This window comes from Heptranchias perlo, chromosome 2 (assembly GCF_035084215.1).
Source record: "Heptranchias perlo isolate sHepPer1 chromosome 2, sHepPer1.hap1, whole genome shotgun sequence".
NCBI classification, from domain to species: Eukaryota; Metazoa; Chordata; class Chondrichthyes; order Hexanchiformes; family Hexanchidae; genus Heptranchias; species Heptranchias perlo.
Window position 1 is genome coordinate 906,087 of NC_090326.1, and position 26,266 is coordinate 932,352.

The 26,266-nt window shown below is 46.5% G+C and overlaps 2 protein-coding genes and 1 non-coding gene across 3 annotated transcripts in view; all 3 read left to right on the top strand.

Moving 5' to 3' along the window:
- Positions 1 to 23,636, top strand: part of LOC137300255 (histone H3-like) — a 49,327-nt gene extending 25,691 nt beyond the window's left edge. Inside the window, exons 5-6 of the mRNA XM_067969384.1 lie at positions 12,863 to 13,395; positions 23,391 to 23,636. The gene's annotated coding sequence lies outside the window, so the exon portion shown is untranslated. The remainder of the gene's footprint in view (positions 1 to 12,862; positions 13,396 to 23,390) is intronic.
- Positions 416 to 487, top strand: trnag-ucc (transfer RNA glycine (anticodon UCC)). The gene has a single exon. It is a non-coding gene; the product is annotated as a tRNA-Gly (tRNA).
- A 33-nt stretch (positions 23,637 to 23,669) lies between the features above and the next one.
- On the top strand, positions 23,670 to 24,842 carry LOC137334785 (zinc finger protein 551-like). Its single transcript, XM_067999756.1, has one exon. The coding sequence runs from the start codon at positions 23,751 to 23,753 to the stop codon at positions 24,675 to 24,677; it is 927 nt and encodes a 308-aa protein (XP_067855857.1). The 5' UTR covers positions 23,670 to 23,750; the 3' UTR covers positions 24,678 to 24,842.
- Positions 24,843 to 26,266: the final 1,424 nt, after the last annotated feature.

The window sequence follows — 26,266 nt, forward strand, 5'->3', positions numbered from 1 at the left end:
GTATTGTAGTTCTGGACTATCTCTCCAAGTATTGTAGTTCTGGACTATCTCTCCAAGTATTGTAGTTCTGGACTACCTCTCCAAGTATTGTAGTTCTGGACTACCTCTCCAAGTATTGTAGTTCTGGACTATCTCTTCAGTCCGATAAAAGGTGAAGAATTACAGGTTGTTGGGTAATTTCCATTGATCGGGGGTTGGCGACATCTACTGGGCGGAAATGGGAATTGCAACAGAGCAAGAAAGGATCCGTGAGAAACCAGTTTAAATGAAGGACAAAATCCAATAGTCTGCAGTGTCCCTTCTGGGTTTGAGGTTTGGGAACTATTTTATTGTCTGTGAATAAAGTCACAGACAGACAAAGCGAGCGGGTCAGTCCCCAACTCCACAGAAACACTTTGTGTTTCTTTATTTGTCAGCGATGGTGGTATAGTGGTGAGCATAGCTGCCTTCCAAGCAGTTGACCCGGGTTCGATTCCCGGCCATCGCAATTCAATCCTTTTAATCCACTTCCTCCAAAAGCTCAAAGTTTGGATCGAATTTGATGCAGTCCAGATGGATATTGTTTCCTAAATATAAACGGGTATATGTTTTGGCATCTCTTTTCCCTATAGAACTAATAGAGGAAAAACATATTGGAAAGAGTGAGCTACCAAGAGCTACCAGTGAGAGTGAAAAAGGCAAATTACATGTTAGCCTTTATTGCAAGGGGGTTGGAGAATAAGAGTGAGGAGGTCTTGCTGCAATTATATAGGGCTCTGGTGAAACCAAACCTGGAGTATTGTGTACAGTTTTGGTCTCCTTACCTAAGAAAGGATACACTTCCCTTAGAGTGGGTGAAATGAAGGTTCACTAGATTGATTCCTGGGATGAAAGAGTTGTACTACGAGGATATATAGTGTAAATTGGCCTATATTCGCTGGAGTTTAGAAGAATGAGAGGTGATCACATTGAAACGTATAACATTGTTCGAGGAGTCGACAGGGTAAATGCTGAGAGCCCATTTCCCTTGGCTGGAGAGTCTAGAACTAGAGCGCATAGTCTCAAGATAATGGGTCGGCCATTTCGGACCGAGATGAGGAAAAAATTCTTCACTCAGAGGTTTGTGAATCTTTGGAATTCTCTACCCAGAGGACTGTGGATATGCTCAGGCATTGATTATATTAAAGACTGGGATCGATGGATTTTTGAACATTAAGGGAATCAAGGGAAATAGGGATGGGGCTGGAAAGTGGAGTTGAGGTAGAAGATCAGCCATGATCTTATCGAATGGCAGAGCAGGCTCAAGTTGCCCATGGCCTACTCCTGCTCCTATTTCTTATGTTCTTATGTCTTGGTGATGGAGCAGAATGGGGGAATGAAGCTTATCACCGGGTCAAATAGGAGTATATCAGAGAACATTACTTTGCATCCACTATCAATGAGTTTTAATGTGATCCTCACTCTGGTCCTCCATCACCGCTTTACTAAAATTGCAACCTTCCATCTTGACTAGGTTCCCAAATGTGGTTTTAAATCTTCTTTCCCTTTCCTGCATTACAAGAGTGACTACATTTCAAAAAATACCTCATTGGATGTAAAGCGTTTTGGAACATCCTGAGGTCATGAAAGGCGCTCCAAATGCAAGACATCAGTATCGTTTTTTATCAAATCTACTGAGCCCATCCACGCGGTGGAGGGGGAGTTGCTATTTAAAAAACAGAGTGCTGGGTTATCCACCCACAGTGTGAATCAATGATCACAGTGCTGTGTCACCAATCGCTGTGTGGAGCAATGATCACAGTGCTGGATCATCAATCACTTGTGAATCAATGATCACAGTGCTGGGTTACGCAATTAATGTTTGAATCAATGATCACAGTGCTGGGTCATCAATCACTTTGTGAATCAATGATCACAGTGCTGGGTCATCAATCACTTTGTGAATCAATGATCACAGTGCTGGGCCATCAATCACATTGTGAATCAATGATCACAGTGCTGGGTTATGCAATTAATGTTTGAATCAATGATCACAGTGCTGGGCCACCGACACACTTTGTGAATCAATGATCACAAAGCTGGGTCATCCACCTAACGTGTGAAACAATGACAAGAGTACAGGGTCAGCTACCCACTGTGTGAATGAATGATCACAGTGCTGAGTTACCCTCCCACTGTGTGAATCAAAGATCACATAGAAACATAGAAAATAGGAGCAGAAGTAGGCCATTCGGCCCTTCAAGCCTGCTACGCCATTCATTGTGATCATGGCTGATCCTCTTTCTCAATACCATATTCCCGCTCTCTCCCCATACCCCTTCATGCCTTTTGTATCTAGAAATTTATCTAGCTCCTTCTTAAATATATTCAGTGACTTGGCCTCCACAGCCGTCTTTGGTAGAAAATTCCTAAGGTTCACCACCCTGTGAGTGAGAAATTTCCAGGGGGTCGTGAATCTTGGGAATTCTTTACCCCAAAAAGCCGTGGAGGCTGAGTAATTGAATACATTCAAGGCTGAGTTAGACCAATTTTTGATCAGCAAGGGAGTCAAAGGATATGGGGAATGGGCAGGAAAGTGGAGTTGAGGTAAAAATCAGATCAGCCATGATCTCATTGAATGGCAGAGCAGGCTCGAGGGGCCGAATGGCCTACTCCTGCTCCTATCTCTTATGGTCTTATGGTCTCCTCACAACTCGCAATCCCACCTAGTTTTGTGTCATCCAGCAAACTTGGAAATATTACATTTGGTTCCCTCATCCAAATCATTGATATGTATTGTGAATAGCTGGAGCCCAAGCACTGATCACTTCGGTACCCCACTAATCACTGCCTGCCACCCCGAAAAAGACCCATTTATTCCTACTCTCTGTTTCCTGTCTGTTAACCAGTTTTCAATTCATGCCAGTATATTACCACCAATCCCATGTGCTTTAATTTTGGACACTAACCTCTTATGTGGGACTTTAGCAAAGGCCTTCTGAAAATCACAGTGCTTGGTCACCTACCCACTGTTTAATCAATGGTCACAGTGTTTGCATCACTCACACGATGTGTGAATTAATGATCAGAGTGCTGAGCCACCCACACACTGTGTGAATCAATGATCACAGTGCTGGATCATCCACACACTGTGTGAATCAATGATCACAGTGCTGGGTCACAAACCTACTGTATGAATCAATGATCACAGTGCTGGGTCACAAACCTACTGTATGAATCAATGATCACAGTGCCGGGTCATCCACCCGCGGTGTGAATGAATGATCACAGTGCTGGGTCACCCATCCAGTGCATGAATCAATGATCACAGTGCTGGATCACACACCCACAGTGTGAATCAATCATCTCAGTGCTGGTTCACAAACCCACTGTATGAATCAATGTTCACAGTGCTGGGTCACCGACCCTCTGTGTCAATGAATGATCACAGTGCTGGGTCACACACCCACTGTGTGAATCAATGATCAAGTTCTGGGTCACCAACGCAATGTTTGAATCAATGATCACGGCGCTGGGTCACCCATCCACTGTGCGAATCACTGATCACAGTACTGGGTCACCTAATATTGGATATGGTTGGGGGAGATGGCTTTTCATAGGAATGCAGCAAGATCCAAGACCGTGACACTAGGAGTGACTCAGCTGCACAGGCGGAGAGGAGAAAGAATGGGCGAGCAAAAGTGATAGGGGATTCCATCATAAGGGGAACAGATAGGCGTTTCTGCGGCCACAGACGTGGTTCCAGGATGGTATGTTCCCTCCCTGGTGCTAGGGTCAAGGATGTCACGGAGCGGCTGCAGGACATTTTGAAGGTGGAGGGTGAACAGCCAGAGGTTGTGGTCAACGACATCGGTAAAAAAGGTATGAAGTCCTGCAATCAGAATATAGGACGTTAGGAAATAAATTAAAAAGCAGGACCTCTAAAGTCGTAATCTCAGGATTACTTCCAGTGCCATGTGCTAGTGAGGGCAGAAATAGGAGAATAGACCAGATGAATGCGTGGCTTGAGAGATGGTGTAGGAGGGAGGGGTTTGAATTTCTGAGGCATTGGGACTGATTCTGGCAAAGGAGGGACCTGTACAAGCTGGACGGGTTGCACCCAAGCAGAACCGGGACCAATATCCTCGCGGGGGCATTTGCTAGTCCTGTTGGGGTGGGTTTAAAATAGTATGGCAGGGGGGTGGGAACCAAAGGGCAGGTACAGATAGGACAAATTCAGACCAGGAAACGGGAAGTAGAAAAGCAGTTAGTGAGGTAGTTAGCGATTCAGAAAGGCAAAAGAAGCAAAGACTAAATAGTGTTCAGCACAGGAATTTGTCGGGGTTAAAGGGTATATACTTCAATGCAAGGAGTATTACAAACAAAGCAGATGAGCTAAGGGCACAGATAGACACATGGCAGCTTGATATCATTGCTATAATGGAAATCTGGCTTAAAGAGGAGGATAATTGGCAGTTCAATATCCTTGGATATAGAGTTTTCAGGCAGGATAGAATGGGTGATAAAAAAAGGAGGAGGAGTAGCATTATTGGTTAAAGAATCAATTACAGTTGTGAGAAGGGATGATATGCTAAATGGATCATCAATCGAGGCCATATGGGTTGAGCTAAGAAGTAAAAAAGGGGCAGGCTCACTACTAGGAGTGTACTTTAGACCCCCGAATAGCGAAAGGGAGATAGAAGAACAAATATGAAGGCAAATTTCTGAGTGCAAAAATAAGAGGGCAATAATAGTAGGGGACTTCAACTACCCGAACATCAACTGGGATTCAAACAGTGTGAGGGGCACAGAGGGTGCAAAATTCTTGATCGGTGTCCAGGAGAACATTTTTAGCCAGTACGTGACAAGCCCAACATGAGGGGATGTAATTCTAGATTTAGTCCTGGGAAATGAAGATGGGCAAGTGGGTGAAGTGACAGTGGGTGACCATATTGGGGATAGTGACCACAATTCAGTTAGTTTTAGCGTTATTATGGAAAAGGACAGAGTTAAATCAGGAGTAAACGTTTTAAATTGGGGGAAAGCAAATTTTACAAAACTACGAGGTGATTTGGCAGAAGTGGACTGGACACAACTACTTGAGAAATCAGTGGCAAACCAGTGGGAAGTACTGAAAAGTGAAATTCTACGGGTACAATGCAGACCCGTCCCCTCAAAGAAAAAGGGTGGAGCTGCCAAATTTAGAGCCCCCTGGTTGTCTAGAAGTATACGGGGCAAGATAAAGCAGAAAAAGAAAGCTTATGACTGTCACAGAAAACTAAATACTGCAGAAAGCCGAGAGGAGTATAGAAAGTACAGGGATGAAGTAAAAAAGGAAATAAGGAATGCAAAGAGGGGGCATGAAAAAATATCAGCTAGGAAGGTTAAATAAAACCCAAAAATGTTTTATCAGTACATTACGAACAAGAGAATAGCGAATGAAAAGGTGGGACCTATCAGGAATGATAAGGGTAACTTGTGTGTAGAAGCAGAGGATGTGGATAGGGTTTTAAATGAATATTTTGTCTCCGTTTTCACAAAGGAAAGGGATGATCCAGATGTAGTAGTTAAAGAGGAGGGGTGTGAAATATTGGATAAGGTAAACATAACGAGAGAGGAAGTACTAGAGGGACTGGAATCCTTGAAAATTGATAAGTCACCAGGGCCGGATGGATTGTTTCCTGGGCTATTGAAGGAAGCCAGGGAGGAAATAGCAGTTGCTTTGAGGATAATTTTCCAATCCTCACTAGATACAGGGGAGGTACCGGAGGACTGGAAGACTGCAAACATAGTACCATTGCTTAAAAAGGGTACGAGGGAAAGGCTTACCTCGGTGGTGGGCAAACTATTCGAATCAATACTGAGAGATAGGATAAACTGTCACTTGGAAAGGCATGGTTTAATCAGGGATAGTCAGCATGGATTTGTTCAGGGAAGGTCATGTCTTACAAATCTGATTGAATTCTTTGAGGAAGTGACAAGGAGGATTGATGAGGGTAGTGCGGTGGATGTTGTCTACATGGATTTTAGTAAGGCATTTGACAAGGTCCCACATGGCAGACTGGTCAGAAAGGTAAAAGCCCATGGGATACAGGGAAATCTGGCGAATTGGATCCAAAATTGGCTCAGTAACAGGAAACAAAGGGTAAAATTCGATGGATGTCTTTGCGAATGGGAATCCGTTTCCAGTGGCATGCCACAGGGCTGAGTGTTGAGTCCACTGCTGTTTGTGGTATATATTAATGATATGGACTTGAATGTAGGGGGCACGATTGGCAAATTTGCAGGGAACACAACAATTGCCCATGTAGTTGTTAGTGAAGAGGATAGCTGTAGACTCCAAGAAGATATCAATGGGTTGGTGAAGTGGGCAGAAAAGTGGAAAATGGAGTTCAACCCGGAGAAGGTACTAGCTCAATTGCTAAATTTAAATTTGAGATGGATAGCTTTTTGGCAACCAAAGGTGTTAAGGGATATGGGCTAAAGACAGGTATATGGAGTTAAATCACAGATCAGCCATCATCTTATCAAATGGCAGAACAAGCAAGAGGGACTGAATGGCCTACTCCTGTTCCTGTGTTCCTATGTTCCTAAGTGCGAGGTAATGCACTTGTGGAGGGCAAATAGTAAAAGGGAATACGCAGTAAATGGGTATATATTGAGAGGGGTAGAGGAAGTGAGAGACCTTGGAGTGCATGTGCACACGTCCCTGAAGGTGGCAGTACAGGTAGATAAGGTTGTGAAGAAGGCATACGGAATGCTCTCCGTTATTAGCGAGGTATAAAATACAAAAGCAGGGATGTAAAGATGGAACTGTATAAAACGCTGGTAAGGCCACAGCTGGACTATTGTTCTGGTCACCACATTACAGGAAGGACGTAATTGCTCTGGAGAGAGTGCAGAGAAGAATTACAAGAATGTTGCCACGGCTTGAAAATTGCAGCTACGAGGAGAGATTGGATAGGCTGGGGGTGTTTTCCTTCGAGCAGAGGAGGTTGTGGGGTGACTTGATTGAGGCAGACAAAATGATGAGGGGCCCAGATAAAGTGGACAGGAAGTATCTGTTTCCCCTAGCAGAGAGTTCAAGAACTAGAGGACATAGATTTAAGCTGATTGACAGAAGGATAAGAGGGGACATGAGGAAAAACCTTATTACCCAGAGGGTATTGGGTGTATGGAATTCACTGCCCGAATTGGTGGTAGAGGCAGGGACCCTCAACTTTTAAAAAATGCACCTGGACCTGCACCTAAAGTGCTGTAAGCTGCAGGGCTACGGATCGGGTGCTGGAAGGTGGGATTAGAATGAGCAGCTCATGTTCTTCGAGCAGGCGTGAATACGATGGGCTGAATGGCCCACTTCTGTGCTGTATCTTTTCTATGCTTCTAACCACTGTGTGAATCAATGATCACTATGCTTGGCCACCCATCTACTGTGTGAATCATTGATCACAGTGGTCGGTCACTCAATTAATTTGTGAATCAATGATCACAGTGCTGGGTCACTCACCCAGTGTGTGAATCAATGAACACAGTAATCGGTCACTCAATTAATGTGTGAATCAATGATCACAGTGCTGGGTCACCCACCCACTGTGTGAATCAATGATTACAGTGCTGGGTGTCCACCCACTGTGTGAATCAATGATCGCAGCACTGGGCCATCCACCCACGGTTTGAAATAATGATCACAGTGCTGGGTCACACAATCACTGTGCGAATGAGTGATCACATTGCTGGGTCACCCACCCACTCTGTGAACCAATGATCACAGTACTTTTTTTGTTATTCGTTCATGGGATGAGGGGATCGCTGGCAAGGCCAGCCTTTATTGCCCATCCCTAATTGTCCATGAGAAGGGGGTGGTGAGGCACCTTCATGAACCGCTGTAGTCCGTGTGGTGAACGTTCTCCCACAGTGCTGTTAGGTAGGAAGTTCCAGGATTTTGACCCAGCGATGATGAAGGAACGGCGATATATAATATATCGCCGTTCCTTCATCATCGCTGGTATGTGACTTGGAGGGGAACGTGCAGGTGGTGTTGTTCCCATGCGCCTGCTGCCCTTGTCATTCTAGGTGGTAGAGGTCGCGGGTTTGGGAGGTGCTGTCGAAGAAGCCTTGGCAAGTTGCTGCAGTGCGTCCTGTGGATGGTACACACTGCAGCCACGGTGCGCCGGTGGTGAAGGGAGTGAATGTTCAGGGTGGTGGATGGGGTGCCAATCAAGCTGGCTGCTTTGTCCTGGATGGTGTCGAGCTTCTTGAGTGTTGTTGGAGCTGCACTCATCCAAGCAAGTGGACAGTATTCCATCACACTCCTGACTTGTGCCTTGTAGATGGTGGAAAGACTTTGGCGAGTCAGGAGGTGAGTCACTCGCCGCAGAATACCCAGCCTCTGACCTGCTCTTGTAGCCACAGTACTTATGTGGCTGGTCCAGTTAAGTTTCTGGTCAATCGTGACCACCAGGATGTTGATGGTGGGGGATTCGGCGATGGTAATGCCGTTCAATGTCAAGGGGAGGTGGTTAGACTCTCTCTTGTTGGAGATGGTCATTGCCTGGCACTTGTCTGGCGCGAAGGTTACTTGCCACTTATCAGCCCAAGCCTGGATGTTGTCCTGGTCTTGCTGCATGCGGGCATGGTCTGCTTCATTATCTGAGGGGTTGCGAATGGAACTGAACACTGTGCAATCATCAGCAAACATTCCAATTTCTGACCTTATGATGGAGGGAAGGTCATTGATGAAGCAGCTGAAGATGGTTAGGCCGAGGACACTGCCCTGAGGAACTCCTGCAGCAATGTCCTGGGGCTGAGATGATTGACCTCCAACAACCACTACCATCTTCCTTTGTGCTAGGTATGACTGCAGAGTTTTCCCCCTGTTTCCAATTGACTTCAATTCTACTAGGGTTCCTTGCTGCCACTCTCCGTCAATTGATGTCAAGGGCAGTCACTCTCCCCTCACCTCTGGAATTCAGCTCTTTTGTCCATGTTTGGACCAAGGCAGTAATGAGTTCTGAAGCCGAGTGGTCCTGGCGGAACCAAACTGAGCATCGGTGAGCAGGTTATTGGTGAGTAAGTGCTGCTTGATGAGCACTGTCGACGACACCTTGCATCACTTTGCTGATGGTTGAGGGGAGACTGATGGGGCGTTAATTGGCCGGATTGGATTTGTCCTGCTTTTTGCGAACAGGACATATCTGGGCAATTTTCCACATTGTCGGGTAGATGCCAGGGTTGTAGCTGTACTGGAACAGTTTGGCTAGAGGCACGGCTAGTTCTGGAGCACGAGTCTTCAGCACTGCAGCCGGGATGTTGTCGGGGCCCATAGCCTTTGCTGTATCCAGTGCACTCCGCCGTTTCTTGATATCACATGGAGTGAATCGAATTGGCCGAAGACTGGCTTCTCTGATGGTGGGGATATCGGGCGGAGGCCGAGATGGATCATCCACTCGGCACTTCTGGCTGAAGATGGTTGCAAACGCTTCCATCTTGCCTTTTGCACTCACGTGCTGGACTCCACCATCATTGAGGATGGGAATGTTTACAGAGCCTCCTCCTCCTCCCATTCGTTGTTTAATTATCCACCACCATTCATGACTGGATGTGGCAGGACTGCAGAGCTTTGATCTGATCCATTAGTTGTGGAATCGCTTAGCTCTGTCTATAGCATCTGGCTTCCGCTGTTTAGCATGCATGTTGTCCTGTGTTGCAGCTTCACCAGGTTGGCACTCATTTTTAGGTACGCCTGGTGCTGCTTCTGGCATGCTCTTCTGCACTCCTCATTGAACCAGGGTTGATCCCCTGGCTTGTTGGTAATGGTAGAGTGAGGAATATGCTGGGCCATGAGGTTTCAGATTGTGCTGGAATACAATTCTGCTGCTGCTGATGGCCCACAGCGCCTCATGGATGCTCAGTTTTGAGCTGCTAGATCTGTTCTGAATCTATCCCATTTAGCACGGTGATAGTGCCACAAAACACGTTGGATGGTGTCCTCAGTGCGAAGACGGGACTTTTTCTCCACGAGGACTGTGCGGTGTTCACTCTTATCAATACTGCCATTGATAGATGCATTTGCGAATCCCCCACCATCAACATCCTGGTGGTCACCATTGACCAGAAACTTAACTGGACCAGCCACATAAGTACTGTGGCTACAAGAGCAGGTCAGAGGCTGGGTATTCTGTGGCGACAGGTAGATTGGTGAGGACGAGGTCAAGTAGGTTCATCCCTCGTGTTGGTTCACTCTCCACCTGCCGCAAGCTAGTCTGGCAGCTATGTCCTTCAGAACTCAGCCAGCTCGGTCAGTAGTGGTTCTACTGAGCCACTCTTGGTGATGGACATTGAAGTACCCCACCCAGAGTACATTCTGTACCCATTCTACCTTCAGTGCTTCCTCCAAATGGTGTTCAACATGGAGGAGGACTGATTCATCAGCTAAGGGAGGGCGGTAGGTGGTAATCAGCAAGAGGTTTACTTGTCCATGTTTGACCTGGTTCCATGAGATTTCATGGGGTCCAGAGTCAATGTTGAGGACTCCCAGGGCCACTCCCTCCTGACTGTATATCACTGTACCGCCACCTCTGGTGGGTCTGTCCTGCCGGTGGGACAGGTCCTACCCAGGGATGGTGATGGAAGAGTTTGGGACATTGTCTGAAAGGTATGATTCTGTGAGTATGGCTATGTCAGGCTGTTGCTTGACTAGTCTGTGGGACATCTCTCCCAATTTTGGCACAAGTCCCCAGATGTTAGTGAGGAGGACTTTGCAGGGTCGACTGGGCTTGGTTTGCCTTTGTCGTGTCCGGTGCCTAGTGGTCCGATGCCCGGTGGTCCATCCAGTTTTATTCTTAGTGTGACTTTCTATCGTGAGATTGTACATCTGAGTGGCTTGCCAGGCCATTTCAGAGGGCGATTAAGAATCCACCACATTGCTGTGGGTCTGGAGTCACATATAGGCCAGACCGGGTAAGTACTGTATCATCCACCCACTCTGTTAATCAATGATCACAGTGCTGGGTCACCCTCTCACTGTGTGAATCAATGATCACAGTGCTGGGTCACACATTCACTGTGTGAATCAATGATCACAGTGCTGGGTCATCACCCACTGTGTGAATCAATGATCACAGTGCTGGGTCACACACTCACTGTGTGAATCAATGATCATAGTGCTGGGTCACACACTCACTGTGTGAATCAATGATCACAGTGCTGGGTCACTCACCCACTTTGTGAATTAATGATCACAGTGCTGGGTCACTCACCCACTGTGTGAATCAAGAAGCCTTGACGGGGTAGATGCTGAGAGGCTGTTTTCCCTGTCTGGAAAGACCAGAACTCGTGGTCAGTGTCAGGATAAGGGGTCAGCCATTTGGGACTGAGATGAGGAGGAAGTTCTTGAGTCAGTGTGTTTTGAATCTTTAGCATTCTCTACCCCGGAGGGCAGTGGATGATGTGTGGTTGAGTATAGTGAAGGCTGAGATCGATGGATATTTGATTCTCGGGGAATCAAGGGATAAATGGAACATTCCTTGTTCCAGTCCTACTCAGTTCCCCTCCTTCACCTCTTTTGCCATTACTTTGATGACTCTATTGGTGCTGCTTCCTACTCTCGTCCCGAACTGGAAAATGTCATCAACTTTGCTTTCAATTTCGATCCTTCCCTTGCCTTCACATGGTCCATCTCCGACTCTTCCCTTCCCTTCCTCGACTTCTCTATCTCCATCTCTGAGGATAGGCTGTCAACCAATATATATTATAAGCCCACCGACTCCCACAGCTACCTTGATTACACTTCCTCCCACCCCGCTTCCTGTAAGGACTCTATTTCAATCTCCCAGTTTCTCTATTTCTGTCGCATCTGTTCTGACGATTCCACCTTCCACACCAGTGCTTCCGATATGTCTTCCTTTTTCCTCAACCGAGGATTCCCCTCCACAGTAGTTGACAGGCCCCTCGACCGTGTCCGTCCTATTTCCCGCACTTCTGCCCTCACCCCTTCTGTTCCCTCCCAGAACTATGATAGGGTCCCCCTTGTCCTCACCTTGCACCCCACCAGCCTCCACATTCAACGTATCATCCTCCACCATTTCCACCACCTCCACCACCAAACACATCTTCCACTCCCCTCCCCTTTCACCGTTCCGAAGGGACCGCTCCCTCAGCGATACCCTGGCCCACTCTTCCATCACCCCCAGCATCTGCTCTCCCTGCCACTTCACCTCCTTCTTTCCCACCGTCCAGGGTCCCAAACACTCCTTCCAGGTGAAACAGTGATTTATTTGTATTTCGTTCAATTTATTATACTGTATTCGCTGCTCACAATGCAGCCTCCTCTACATTGGGGAGACCAAACGCAGATTGAGCGATTGTTTTGCTGAACACCTCAACTCTCTCTGCAAGCGTGACCCTGACCTGCAGGTCACTTGCCATTTGAATTCCCCATCCCACTCCCACTCATACTCTGACCTCGGCCTCTTACACTGTTCCAATGGAGCTCAATGTAAGCTCGAGGAACAGCACCTCATCTTTCATTTAGGCACTTTACAACCTTCCAGGCTCAACCTTGATTTCAATAACTTCAGATCATAACCACTACTCCCATTTTTTCAGACAGCAGGAGCTGGTAATTGTTCTGCTGTTGCCATTTACAGCTCCTCCAGACCCATCTCTTGTTTCTTTACTTGTCCCATTACCACCTTCCTTTCCTCGCACCATCATCCCTTTTTTCATTTAATCACTCCTGCCCTCCGCCCGATCACAGATCTTCCCTTCTTTTCCTTCCTCCCCCCACCCCACCCCCTCCTTCCCTGGCCCCGTACTTGCTGAAAAACTGTCTAATCTGCAACAACTTCGAGTTCTAATGAAGGGACATTGACCTGAAACATTAACTCTGTTTCTTTCTCCACAGATGCTGCCTGACTTGCTGAGTATTTCCACCATTTTCTATGATTAACCGGCCACTCATCTCACTGTTGTTTGTGGGATTTTGCTGTGCATAAACTGGCTGCCCGTAACAAGAGGGACTGCACTTCAAAAGGAATTGTCTTATCGTAAGAGACATTGAAAAGGCTCGACACAATGTGTGTTCAACACAAAACTGATTTATTTGACATTTATCCAGAATATTAACCCCTAAAACTGGGCTGGAGTTTATTAAGATCAGCAGAAACAAACCCCAAATGTCAGAATGAACATGGTTCAGTCCTGGATGTGATTAACAGCAGCAATAACAGTGGAACCCAACCCAAGCAGTCACACGTGAACTCGCTGGTGACTCAGCAGGTGTTCTGATTGAGTGACTCCCTTCCCACACACGGAGCAGGTGAACGTTCTCTCCCCAGTGTGACTGCACTGGTTTCTCAGGAGTTGGGATGACTGCCTGAATCCAGTCCCACAGCGAAAGCACCTGAACGGTCTCTCGACGGTCTGAACGCGTTAATGGTAGGTCAGTTCTCCGGAGCTTCTTAGCAATTCTTACAATCTGGGCACTTAAAATGCACTCTCGTCAGTGTAAACTCGCTGGTGCTTCAGCAGGGCAGATGACCGAGTGACCCCCTTCCCACAAACGGAGCAGGCCAACGGCCTCTCCCTAGTTTGACTGTGTTGACGAGTTTCCAGCTCAGACGGGTAATTGAATCCTTTCCCACAGTCCCCCCATTGACACGGTTTCTCCTCGGTGTGAATGCGCTTGTGTCTTGATCGGCCTGATGAATGTCTGAAGCCTCGACCACACACAGGACATGTGTACAGTTTCTCCCCGCTATGATTGGTGTTTTTTGTTTCCCTATTCAAAGGCCGAAGATCTTTAGGTCCTGATGAATCGATTGACTCTGTCAGATCTTGATGTGATGTTTGGTTTGAGTTTCCTGTCTCCAAATCCTCCCCGTCTAAAACCTGTAAAATGAATTTGAAACAAGAATAATGAAGTGAGAGAGAACAAGAAAACAAAGGCAGGTTGTGAAATTGAGCTTAATGAATCTGGTAATTTCACAATTGTCCTAGAGGGAAGGGAACCTGCTACTTGGTCTGGGCCTACGCATGAATCTGGCCTTTATGAGAGGAGGGGAAGAGAGGGGGCTGGGGAAGAAAGGAGGAAGGGGAAGAGAGGGGGTAAGAGAAAAGGGATCTATATATCTGCAACTCGACAAGGCTCCATTGAGAGAACCCACAACCTGCACCACCTAGAACAAGGGCACTCGGTGCATCATCTCCAAGTGCCCCTTCAAGTCACACACCATTCCTTCATCGTCGCTGGGTCAAAATCCTAGAACTTTTTGTATTGTGGGAGTATGTTCACCACATGGACTGCAGCGGTGCAAGAAGGCCAACCACCACCTTCTCAAGGCGCAAACAGGGATTGGCAATATATACTGGACTTGACAGTGACGCCCATATCCCAAGAATGAATTATTAAATCTGTGTATGTAAAATGCATTAAAAGTCTCTACAGAAATACTTGTTCCTATACTCTTCTACATTGCACGGTCAGTGTCTGATTTGCAAACCAGCTCTGAATTCCTCAATCTGTATTTCTGAACAGGATTTTGTGCGCGACGCGGGCAATGCAACACAACACTGATCAAAAACCAAGGGACTAATGGCTGCGGCAGGCCCCACAATCCACCGCGCCAGAGAAACCCCTCTATCTTTTCAAGGCGCTGATTCCCCGATCAGACTGCGCATGCTTCCCCAGGCCCGCCCTGCATTCTGGGAGCGCCTCGGTCCAGACGTTTGCCGGGAGCGGGACGCGGTGGAAACGGAAGAAGAAACCGGGAATAAAGCGGCGGGTAGGACGGGGGAGGTGCTGGGTTACGGATTTAATGGAGCACCGGGCCCGCCCCCCGGCTCTGATTGAGGGCCTGGGCCTGACTCTGTTGCTGAGACTCCGTTCGGCCCCGCTCACTGTCCGGGACCCGCTCAGTGCTGCGCTCCTTCTCATGTCGATAGACCGTATTCTCCCGCGCGGGGCATTCTGGGTAAGCTCATCCGCCATTGCAAATCCCACTTGCGGATATTTCTGTGATGGGGTTTGGAAGGGCAATCGAAAGCAAAATACTGCGGATGCTGGAACTGTGAATTAAAAACAGAAAATGCTGGAAATACTCAGCGAGGCAGGCAGCATCTGTGGAGAAAGAAACAGTTAACGTTTCAGGTCAGAATTAAGGTTTCGTCAGAACTGGAATAAGTTAAAGATTTAAGATTTTAAGCAAGTAGAGAGCCAGGCAAAGCGGGGTGCGGAGGAAAGAACAAAAGGGGAGGTCTGTGATCGGGTGGAGGGCCGGAGTGATTAAATGACAAAAGGGATGATGATGCAAGGTAAAGGGAGATTTCTTTTGTCAAGAAAGTAGTTTAACATTTATCAGTATTTTGTTTTGCTGAAGTTCCTATTATTAGTTTCCGACACTTCAGTGCCAAGTGGATCAGGTCTTTAAAGGTCAATCGTTTCCCTTGTTCCATGTCGCCTCCGAGAACTCTGCGTTCCTCCAAATCTAGACTCTTGTGCACCTCCACTTTCTTTGCTCCATCATTGGCGGCTATGCCCTCAGTAGCCTAGGCCCTGAGCTCTTTGAGCTTTTGGTCACCTATCCTGATGTTCCCTTCTTTGGCTCGGTGTCAATTATTGTCTCATTACGCTCTTGTGAAGCACCTTGGAATGTTTTACTACGTTAATGGTGCTATGAAAATACAAGTTGATGTTGGTGTGCTACCGTTGGCCTCAGTTTTGCCAGACAGAATCAGCCAGGGACGGTGGCTGTGCTGCATCCCATGCTTGAAATGCTGGCAGTTTGTTGTATGGGCTCACAAGTGCAGAATTACCACTTGGCAGGGTACTGGAGGGAAACAGTGACTGGGACCGAACCCCACCATCATGCAGCACCTTCAGGAGAGAAAGGGAGAAAAATTTGAGCCTGTGATCTGGATTTCAAACATTGAGGACATGTCAAGGAGGGAGCGTGTGTGGGACGGGAGATTTACAGTTTAAGAGGGGCAAGGGAGGAAATAATATTCCAGAGAAAGTAGGACTGTCTGTTCTGAATTTTTATCCTGTACTTAGTGATGACTTTTGTAAATTAAGAGGACAAATTGCATAGATGAGGCTTGTATTCTCTTGAATATACAAGATTAATGGGTGATCTAATTGAGGTGTTTAAGATGATTAAAGGACTTAAAAGGGAGGAACTATATCCTCTGGTGGGAGAAGTCTAGAACTGGAATCATAGAAAGATTACAGCACGGAAGGAAGCCATTTGGCCCATCGAGTCTGTGCTGGCTCTATGCAAGAGCAGTCCAGTTAGTCCCTCTCCCCCACCCTTTCCCTGTAGCCCTGCAAATATTTTCCTTTCAAGTACTTATCCAGTTCCCTTTTGAAGGCCATGATTGAATCTGCCTCCATTACCCCCTCAGGTAGTGCACTCCAGATCCTAACCTCTCACTATGTAAAAAAGTTTTTCCTCATGTCACCTTTGGTTCTTAATCACCTTAAATCTGTGTCCTCTGGTTTTTGACCCTTCCGCCAATGGGAACATTTTCTCTCTATCTACTCTGTCTAGACCCTTCATGATTTTGAACACCTCTATCAAATCTCCTTGCAACCATCTCTGTTCCAAGGAGAACAACCCCCAGCTTCTCCAATCTATCCACGTAACTAAAGCCCCTCATTCCTGGAATCATTCTAGTAAATCTCTTCTGCACCCTCTCTAAAGCCTAGACATCTTTCCTAAAGTGTGCTGCCCAGAACTGGACACAATACTCCAGTTGTGGCCAAACCAGTGTTTTATAAAGATTCATCATGACTTCCATACTTTTGTACTCTGTGCCTCTATTTATAAAGCCCAGGATCCCGTATGCTTTTTTAGCCACTTTCTCAACCTGCCCTGCCACCTTTAACGATTTGTGCACATATACCCCCAGATCTCTCTGTTCCTATACCCCTTTTAGAGTTGTGCCCTTTAGTTTATATTGCCTCTTCTCGTTATTCCTGCTGAAATGAATCATTTCTCATTTTTCTACGTTAAATTTCATCTGCCATGTGTCTGCCCATGCTACCAGCCTGTCTATATCCTCTTGAGATCTATCACTATTCTCGACACTGTTTACTACCCTTCCAAGTTTTGTGTCATCTGCCCTGTACACCCAAGTCCAAGTTATTAATATATATCAAGAAAAGCAGTAGTCCCAGCACCGACCCCTGGGGAACACCACTGTACATCTCCCTCCAGTCCGAAAAACAGCCGTTCACCACGATTCTCTGTTTCCTGTCACTTAGCCAATTCTGTATTTATGTTGCTACTGCCCCACTTGTTCCATGGGCCAATCTTGATGATAAGCCTACCATGTGGCACTTTATCAAACACCTTTTGAAAGTCCATGTACACCACATGAGCTGCATTGCCCTCATCTACCCTCTCTGTTACTGCGTCAAAAAACTCTATCAGGTTAGTTAAACATGATTTGCCTTTAACAAATCCGTGCTGGCTTTCCCTAATCAATCTACACTCATCCAAAGTGACTGTTAATTCTGTCCCAGATTATCGTTTCTAGAAGTTTCCCCACCACTTAGGTTAAACTGACTGGCCTATAGTTTCTGGGTTTATCCTTACACCCTTTTTTGAACAAGGATGGAACATTTTCAATTCTCCAGTCCTCTGGCTCCAACCCCGTATCTACGGACGTTTGGAAGATTATGGCCAGTACCTCCGCAATTTTTATCCTTGCTTCCCTCAGCAACCTAGGATGCATCCCACTGGACCAGGTGACTTATCTCCTTTAAGTTCAGCTAGCCTTTCAAGTACCTCTTCTTTACCAATTTTTAGCCCATCCAGTATATCATCTATATTTTCCTTTACTGAGACTGGCAGCATCTTCTTCCTTGGTAAAGACAGATGCAAAGTACTCATTTATTACCTCGGCCAGCCCCTCTGCTTCCATGAGTAGATCTCCTTTATGGTCCCTAATCGGCCCCACCCCTCCTCTTACTACCTGTTTACTGTTAACATGTCTGTAGAAGTCTTTTGGATTCTCTTTTATGTTGGCCGCCAGTCTATTCTCATACTCTCTCTTTGCCCCTCTTATTTCCTTTTTCACTTTCCCTCTGAACTTTCTATATTCTGCCTGGTTATCAACCTGACAGCAGTCATACGCCCCTTTTTTCCGTTTCATCTTACTCACTTTCTCTTTTGTCATCCAGGGAGCTCTAGCTTTAGTTGCCCTACCTTTCTGCCTTGTGGGAATGTGCTTAGACTGTACCCGAACCATCTCCTCTTTAAAGGCCGCCCACTGTTCAATTACAGTTTTGCCTGCCAATCTTTGATTCCAATTTACCCAGGCCAGATCTGTTCTCATCCCATTGAAATTGGCCCTCTTCCAATGGAGTATTTTTACTTTAGAGTGGTCCCTGTCCTTTTCCTCTAATTTCAAGATGATTTTCCCATGCACGAATCGTGGTAAGCAAGATTGGTGAGCTGAAGGCGCAAATAGCCATATGGGAATACGATGTCGTGGTGATAACAGAGGCCGTTCAAGGGTGATGTCAGGAAGCACTTCTTCACACAAAGGGGAGTGGAAATCTGGATCTCTCTCCCCCAAAAAAGCTGTTAAAGCTGGGGGTCAACTGAAAATTTCAAAACTGAGATCGATAGATTTTTGTTAGGCAAGGGTATCAAGGGTTATGGTACCAAGGCGGGTAGATGGAGTTAAGATACAGATCAGCCATGGTCTAATTGAATGACGGAACAGGCTCGTGGGGCTGAATGGCCTCCTCCTGTTCCTATGTTCCTAAATTGTAAACAATTTTACAACACCAAGTTATAGTCCAACAAATTTATTTTAAATTCCACAAGCTTTCGGAGGCTTCCTCCTTCCTCAGGTGAACGGTGTGGAAATGAAATTTTCGAATCCTTCGCATTTGAAAATCACAGAACAATGCCTGGTGATTACTGCCCGTTGCCAAGGCAATCACAGTGAGCAGACAGAAAGGTGTCACCTCAAAGGCCACCGAATATACAAACCCCCAAAAAAAAAGAGAGAGAGAGAAGGAAGACAGTCAATGACCCGTTATATTAAAAACAGATAACATTTGTTCGCTGGTGGGGTTACGTGTAGTGTGACATGAACCCAAGATCCCGGTTGAGGCCATCCTCATGGGTGCGGAACTTGGCTATCAATTTCTGCTCGACGATTTTGCGTTGTCGTGTGTCTCGAAGGCCGCCTTGGAGTACGCTTACCCGAAGGTCGGTGGCTGAATGTCCATGACTGCTGAAGTGTTCCCCGACAGGGAGAGAATGAATGGGAGGACCCTAGGCAAGACAGAGGGTCAGAGGGATCTTGGTGTGCAAGTTCACAGATCCCTGAAGGCGGCGGAACAGGTAGATAAGGTGGTAAAGAAGGCATATGGGATACTTGCCTTTATTAGCCGAGGCATAGAATATAAGAGCAAGGAGGTTATGATGGAGCTGTATAAAACACTGGTTAGGCCACAGCTGGAGTACTGTGTGCAGTTCTGGTCGCCACACCACAGGAAGGATGTGATCGCTTTGGAGAGGGTGCAGAGGAGATTCACCAGGATGTTACCAGGGCTGGAGCGCTTCAGCTATGAAGAGAGACTGGGAAGATTGGGTTTGTTTTCCTTGGAGCAGAGGAGGCTGAGGGGGGACATGATTGAGGTGTACAAAATTATGAGGGGCACAGATAGGATGGATACTAAGGAGCTTTTTCCCTTCGTTGAGGGTTCTATAACAAGGGGACATAGATTCAAGGTAAAAGGCGGGAGGTTTAGAGGGGATTTGATGAGTCGAGCATCATATCCCGAGTAAGAACGGGATATGATGCTCGACTCATCGATCGACAGTTCCGACGGGCCACAGCGAAAAATCGCGTGGACCTCCTCAGAAGACTAACACGGGACGCAACCAACAGAGTACCCTTCGTCGTCCAGTACTTCCCCGGAGCAGAGAAACTACGCCAAGTTCTCCGCAGCCTTCAACATGTCATCAATGAGGACGAACACCTCGCTATGGCCATCCCCACACCTCCACTACTCGCCTTTAAACAGCCACCCAACCTCAAACAAACCATCGTTCGCAGCAAATTACCTAGCTTTCAAGAGAACAGCGTCCACGACACCACACAACCCTGCCACGGTAACCTCTGCAAGACATGCCAGATCATCGACACTGATACCACCATCACACGAGAGGACACCACCCACCAGGTGCACGGTTCATACTCCTGTGACTCGGCCAACGTTGTCTACCTCATACGTTGCAGGAAAGGATGCCCCAGAGCATGGTACATTGGCGAGACCATGCAGACGCTGCGACAACGGATGAACGGACACCGCGCAACAATCGCCAAACAGGAGGGTTCTCTCCCTGTCGGGGAACACTTCAGCAGTCATGGACATTCAGCCACCGACCTTCGGGTAAGCATACTCCAAGGCGGCCTTCGAGACACACGACAACGCAAAATCGTCGAGCAGAAATTGATAGCCAAGTTCCGCACCCATGAGGATGGCCTCAACCGGGATCTTGGGTTCATGTCACACTACACGTAACCCCACCAGCGAACAAATGTTATCTGTTTTTAATATAACGGGTCATTGACTGTCTTCCTTCTCTCTCTTTTTTTTGGGGGTTTGTATATTCGGTGGCCTTTTAGGTGACACCTTTCTGTCTGCTCACTGTGATTGCCTTGGCAACGGGCAGTTATCACCAGGCATTGTTCTGTGATTTTCAAATGCGAAGGATTCGAAAATTTCATTTCCACACCGTTCACCTGAGGAAGGAGGAAGCCTCCGAAAGCTTGTGGAATTTAAAATAAATTTGTTGGACTATAACTTGGTGTTGTAAAATTGTTTACAATTGTCAACCCCAGTCCATCACCGGCATTTCCACATCATATGTTCCTAAATGCAGCCATCCGCAATAAGTGAAAGGATATCTGGAGGGGGTTGCAGAGAGAGGTGGTGACGGGTCAGGCAGAGTCTATAAATGAAGGAGAATTGGTGACAGGTCAGGGAGCTTACATCACCAAAAGTGGGAGTTATCACAGATGGACAGATTACAGGCAGCTGTAGGGAGGGACATAGTGTCGAAAAGAGGGGGAGAGCATATACACCCAGTCAGAGTCAGCACCTTCAGGGGAGGAGAGAGAGGGAAACCAGTGAATGTAGAACTGAACCCAGTCAGAGTCAGCACCTTCAGGGGAGGAGAGAGAGGGAAACCAGTGAATGTAGAACTGAAACCAGTCAGAGTCAGCACCTTCAGGGGAGGAGAGAGAGGGGAACCAGTGAATGTAGAACTGAAACCAGTCAGAGTCAGCATCTTCAGGGGAGGAGAGATAGGGGAACCAGTGAGTGTAGAACGGAACCCAGTCAGAGTCAGCATTTTCAGGGGAGGAGAGGGAGGGGAACCAGTGAGTGTAGAACTGAACGCAGTCAGAGTCAGCATAAGACCATAAGAGATAGGAGCAGGAGTAGGCCATTTTGCCCCTCGATCCTCCTCCACCATTCTATGAGATCATGGCTGATCTGATTTTTATCTCAACTCCAATTTCCTGCCTTTTCCCCATATCCTTTGACTCCCTTGCTGATTAAAAATTGGTCTAACTCAGTCTTGAATGTATTCAATGACTCAGCCTCCACAGCTTTTTGGGATAAAGAGTTCCAAGATTCACGACCCTCTGGGAGAAGAAATTCCTCCTCATTTCATTCTTAAACGGGTGACCCCTTATTCTGAGACTATGCCCCCTAGTTTTAGATTCCCCCATGAGGGGTAACATCCTCTCAGCATCCACCCTATCGAGTCCCCTCAGAATCTTGTATGTTTCAATAAGATCTCATCTCATTCTTCTAAACTCCAATGAGTATAGACCCAACCTGTTCAATCTTTCCTCATAAGACAACCCTTCCATACCCGGAATCAACCGAGTGAACCTTCTCTGAACTGCCTTCAATGCAAGTATGTCCTTCCTTAAATAAGGGCACCAGAACTGTATGCAGTACTCCAGGTGTGCTCTCACCAGCACCCTGTACAGTTGTAGCATGACTTCCCTGCTTTTATACTCCATCCCCCTAGAAATAAAGGCCAATATTCCGTTTGCCTTCCGGATTACCTGCTGCACCTTTTGTGATTCATGTACGAGGACACCCAGATCCCTCTGTACCGCAGCATTTTGTAGTATTTCTCCATTCAAATAATATTTTGCTTTTTCATTTTTCCTCCCAAAGTGGATGACTTCACATTTTCCCACATTATATTCCATCTGCCAAATTTTTGCCCATTCGCTTAACCTGTCAATATCCCTTTGCAGACACATTGTGTCCTCATCGCAACTTGCTTTTCCATCTATCTTTGTATCATCAGCAAACTTGGCCACAAGACACTCTGTTCCTTCATCCAAGTCATTGATATATATTGTAAATAGTTGAGGCCCCAGCACTGAGCCCTGCGGCACCCCACTAGTTACAGATTGCCATTTTGAAAATGACCCTTTTTCCCGACTCGTTGTTTTCTGTTAGTTCACTAATCCTCTATCCATTCCAGTATATTACCCCCAACACCATGACTCTTATCTTGTGCAGTAATCTTGTGTGGCACCTTATCGAATGCCTTTTGGAAATCCAAATATACTGCATCCATTGGTTCCCCTTTATCCACCCTGCCCGTCACTTCCTCAAATAACTCTAATGAATTTGTCAGACATGATTTCCCCTTCATAAAACCATGTTGACTCTCCTTGATTGTATTATGATTCTCCAAATGTCCTGCTACTACTTCTTTAATAATGGAGTCTAGTATTTTCCCAATGACAGATGTTAGGCTAACTGGTCTATAGTTTCTGTCTCACTCCCTTCTTGAATAGGGGTATTACGTTTGCGGTTTTCCAATCCGCTGGGACCTTTCCAGAATCTAGTGAATTCTGGAAGATTACAACCAATGCATCCACTATCTCTGTAGCCACTTCCTTTAAGACCCTCGGATGCAAGCCATCAGGTTGAGGGGACTTGTCAGCCTTTAGACCCATTAGTTTACCTCGTACTTTTTCTCTCATGATAGTGATTGTTTTAAGTTCCTCCCTCCCTTTTGCCCCTTGATTTTCTACTATTATTGGTATATTATTAGTGTCTTCTACTGTGAAGACAGATACAAAATATCTGTTCAATTCCTTCAGGGGAGGAGAGACAGGGGAACAAGTGAGTGTAGAACTGAATCCAACCAGAATTGGGACCTTCAACAAAGACAGAAAACTTAAAGAAAAAATGTTGGAGATGGTGCGATGGATTTGGATTTCAGCAGAGGGAGGAAGGAGAGTGTGTGGGTCGGGGATTTACAGTCTGGGGGAATGAACGGGATGAGTGTTCCATAGAAACTAGAATTGGCTGTTCTGAATTTCTATCCTGTACTCACAATGACGACTTTTGTAAACTCCTTTTACAGGGTATTAGAAGGGGACGATTTGCAGACGGGAAACTCAAACCAAACATCACGTCAAGATCTGACAGTCACTCGATTCGCCAGCACCTGAATATCATCGGCCTTTGAATGTGGAAGGAGAAATGTTTGTCTGTTCTGTCTGTGGAATAAGATTTCAAACATCAGTGTGACTGGAAAAGCACCGAGACACCCCCCCGAGTGAGAGTGTTCCAGTGCACTGACTGTGGAAAGAGCTTTAACCAGTTACACTGCCTGAAAAAACATCGCACCATTCACAGTGGGGAGAAACCGTACACGTGTTCTGTGTGTGGACGAGGCTTCAACCAATCGTCCAACCTGGAGAGACACAAGGACACCCCCACCATGGAGAAACCGTGGAAATGTGGGGTCTGCGGGAAGGGATTTAATTACCCGTCCAGGCTGGAAATTCATCAAAGCAGTCACACTGGGGAGAGACCGTTCACCTGCTCCGTGTGTGGGAAGGGATTCACTGAGTCATCCAGCCTACTGAAACACCAGCGTATTCACACTGGGGAGAGACCGTTCACCTGCTCTGTGTGTGGGAAGGGATTCACTCAGTCATCCAGCCTACTGAAACACCAGCGAGTTCACACTGGGGAGAGGCCGTTCCCCTGCTCCGTGTGTGGGAAGAGATTCACTCGTTCATCCAACCTTGTGACACATCAACTTGTTCACACTGATAAGAGACTTTTTAAATGTTCTGACTGCGAGAAGAGCTTTAAAAGAAAAAAGGATCTACTGGCACACCAACGCACTCACACTGGGGAGAGGCCGTTCACCTGCACCGAGTGTGGGATGAGATTCACTCAGTTATCCCACCTGCTGACACACCAACGAGTTCACACTGGGGAGAGGCCGTTCACCTGTTCCGTGTGTGGGAAGGGATTCATTCAGTCATCCCATCTCATTGAACACCAACTTGTTCACACTGATAAGAGACTTTTTCAATGTTCTGACTGTGAGAAGAGCTTTAAAAGAACGTGGGATCTGCTGAAACACCAACGTATTCACGCTCAGGAGCGACCGTTCACCTGCACTGAGTGTGGGAAGGGATTCACTCAGTCATCCCACCTGCTGACACACCAGCGAGTTCACACTGGGGAGAGGCCGTTCACCTGCTCCGTGTGTGGGAAGGGATTCACTCAGTCATCCAGCCTCGTGACACACCAGCGAGTTCACACTGGGCAGAGGCCGTTCACCTGCACTGAGTGTGGGAAGGGATTTACTCGATCATCCCACCTGCTGAGTCACCAGCGAGTTCACATGTGACTGCAGGGGTTGGATTGTGCTGTAATTGCTGCTGTTAAATCACATCCAGGACTGAACCATGTTCATTCTGACAGTTGGGGTTTGTTTCTGATGTTAATGACCCCTTTAACTGCGCTGGAGTTTAGTATTCTGTATAAGTGACAAATAAATCAGCTTTCTTTTAAACACAGTGTCTGGTCCTTCATATCTCGATAAGACAAGCTGATTGAGGCCTTATTATGAAGTGAGTCGAATCCACCTTTGAACTGAGTTCCTCCACCTTTTAAAAAGATGAATCTACAAGATGACCAAGCTTGTAAGGACAGAAAATTCTATTATATCACAGGGTCCACTTCAATCAGCGTGAGCAGATTCCCACTACCCTTGTGTGAAAAAGAGCTTCCTGATTTCACTCCTACTCGCCCTAGCTCTAATTTTAAGGTTATGCCCTCTTGTTCTGGATTCCCCCACCAGAGAAAATAGTTTCTATTTCTACCCTATCGAATCCCTTCATCATTTTAAACCCCTGGATCAGTTCACCCCTCAACCTTTGAAACTCAAGGGTTGCAAACCAAGTTTCTGTAACCTGTCCTCATAATTGAACCCTTCAAGCCCCAGTATCATTCTGGTGAATCTGCACTGTCCCCCCTCCGAGGCCAATATCTCCTTGTTGAGGATCAGTACCCCAGAGGGGCTCTGACCGAGGCTCTGTAGAACTGAAGCATCACTTCCTCCCCTTTGTATTCCAGCCCTCGAGATAAAAGGCCCACATTCTATTAGTCTGTGATTACTTTTTGTATCTGTGCACTGGCTTTTGGTGATTTGTGTACATGGACACCCAAATCCCTTTGCTCCTCCACACGTCCCAGTCTCTTGAAGAAAATACTCCAATGTTTCCTTCTTACATCCAAAGTGAATGATCTCACACTTCCCCACTGAACTCCATCTGCCACCGTTTGCCCAGTCACTTAAACTGTTCCTTTGTAACGTCCTGCTCCCATCTACACAACTTACTGTGCCTCCTAACTTAGTGTCACCTGGAACTTAGATCTACAACTCTCTATTCCTTCTTCCAAGTTATTGATAAATATGGTGAAAAGCTGAGGCCCAAGTACAGATCCCTGGGGACACCACTTGTCGCATCCCTCCAATCAAAGAACTTTCCCTTTATCCCCACTCTCTTCTCCGACCTCCTAACAATTCCAACCCAAGTCACAAGGTCACTTTCAATTTTGTGCACTTTTACTTATTCTATTAAGCTCTTGTGCTGAACCTTATCAAATGCCTTCTGGAAGTCCATATGCACAACAGCCCTAGACACTCCCCTGTCCACCTTGTTAGTGACCGCAAAAAATTCAACTAGATTAGTCAGACATGACCTACCCTTCACAAATCCACGTTGACTCTCTTTGATCAGCTCAGACTTGTTCAAGTGCTCAAAAATTTTATCTCTGATGACAGATTCCAGTAACTTCCCTACAACAGATGTTAAACTTACAAGTCTGTATTGTCCTGGTTTCTCCCCCCCTCCTTTCTTAAATTACGGAGGGACATTATCAATTTTCATATCCAAAGGCACAATTCTTGAGTCTAGAGAGCTTTGGGAAATT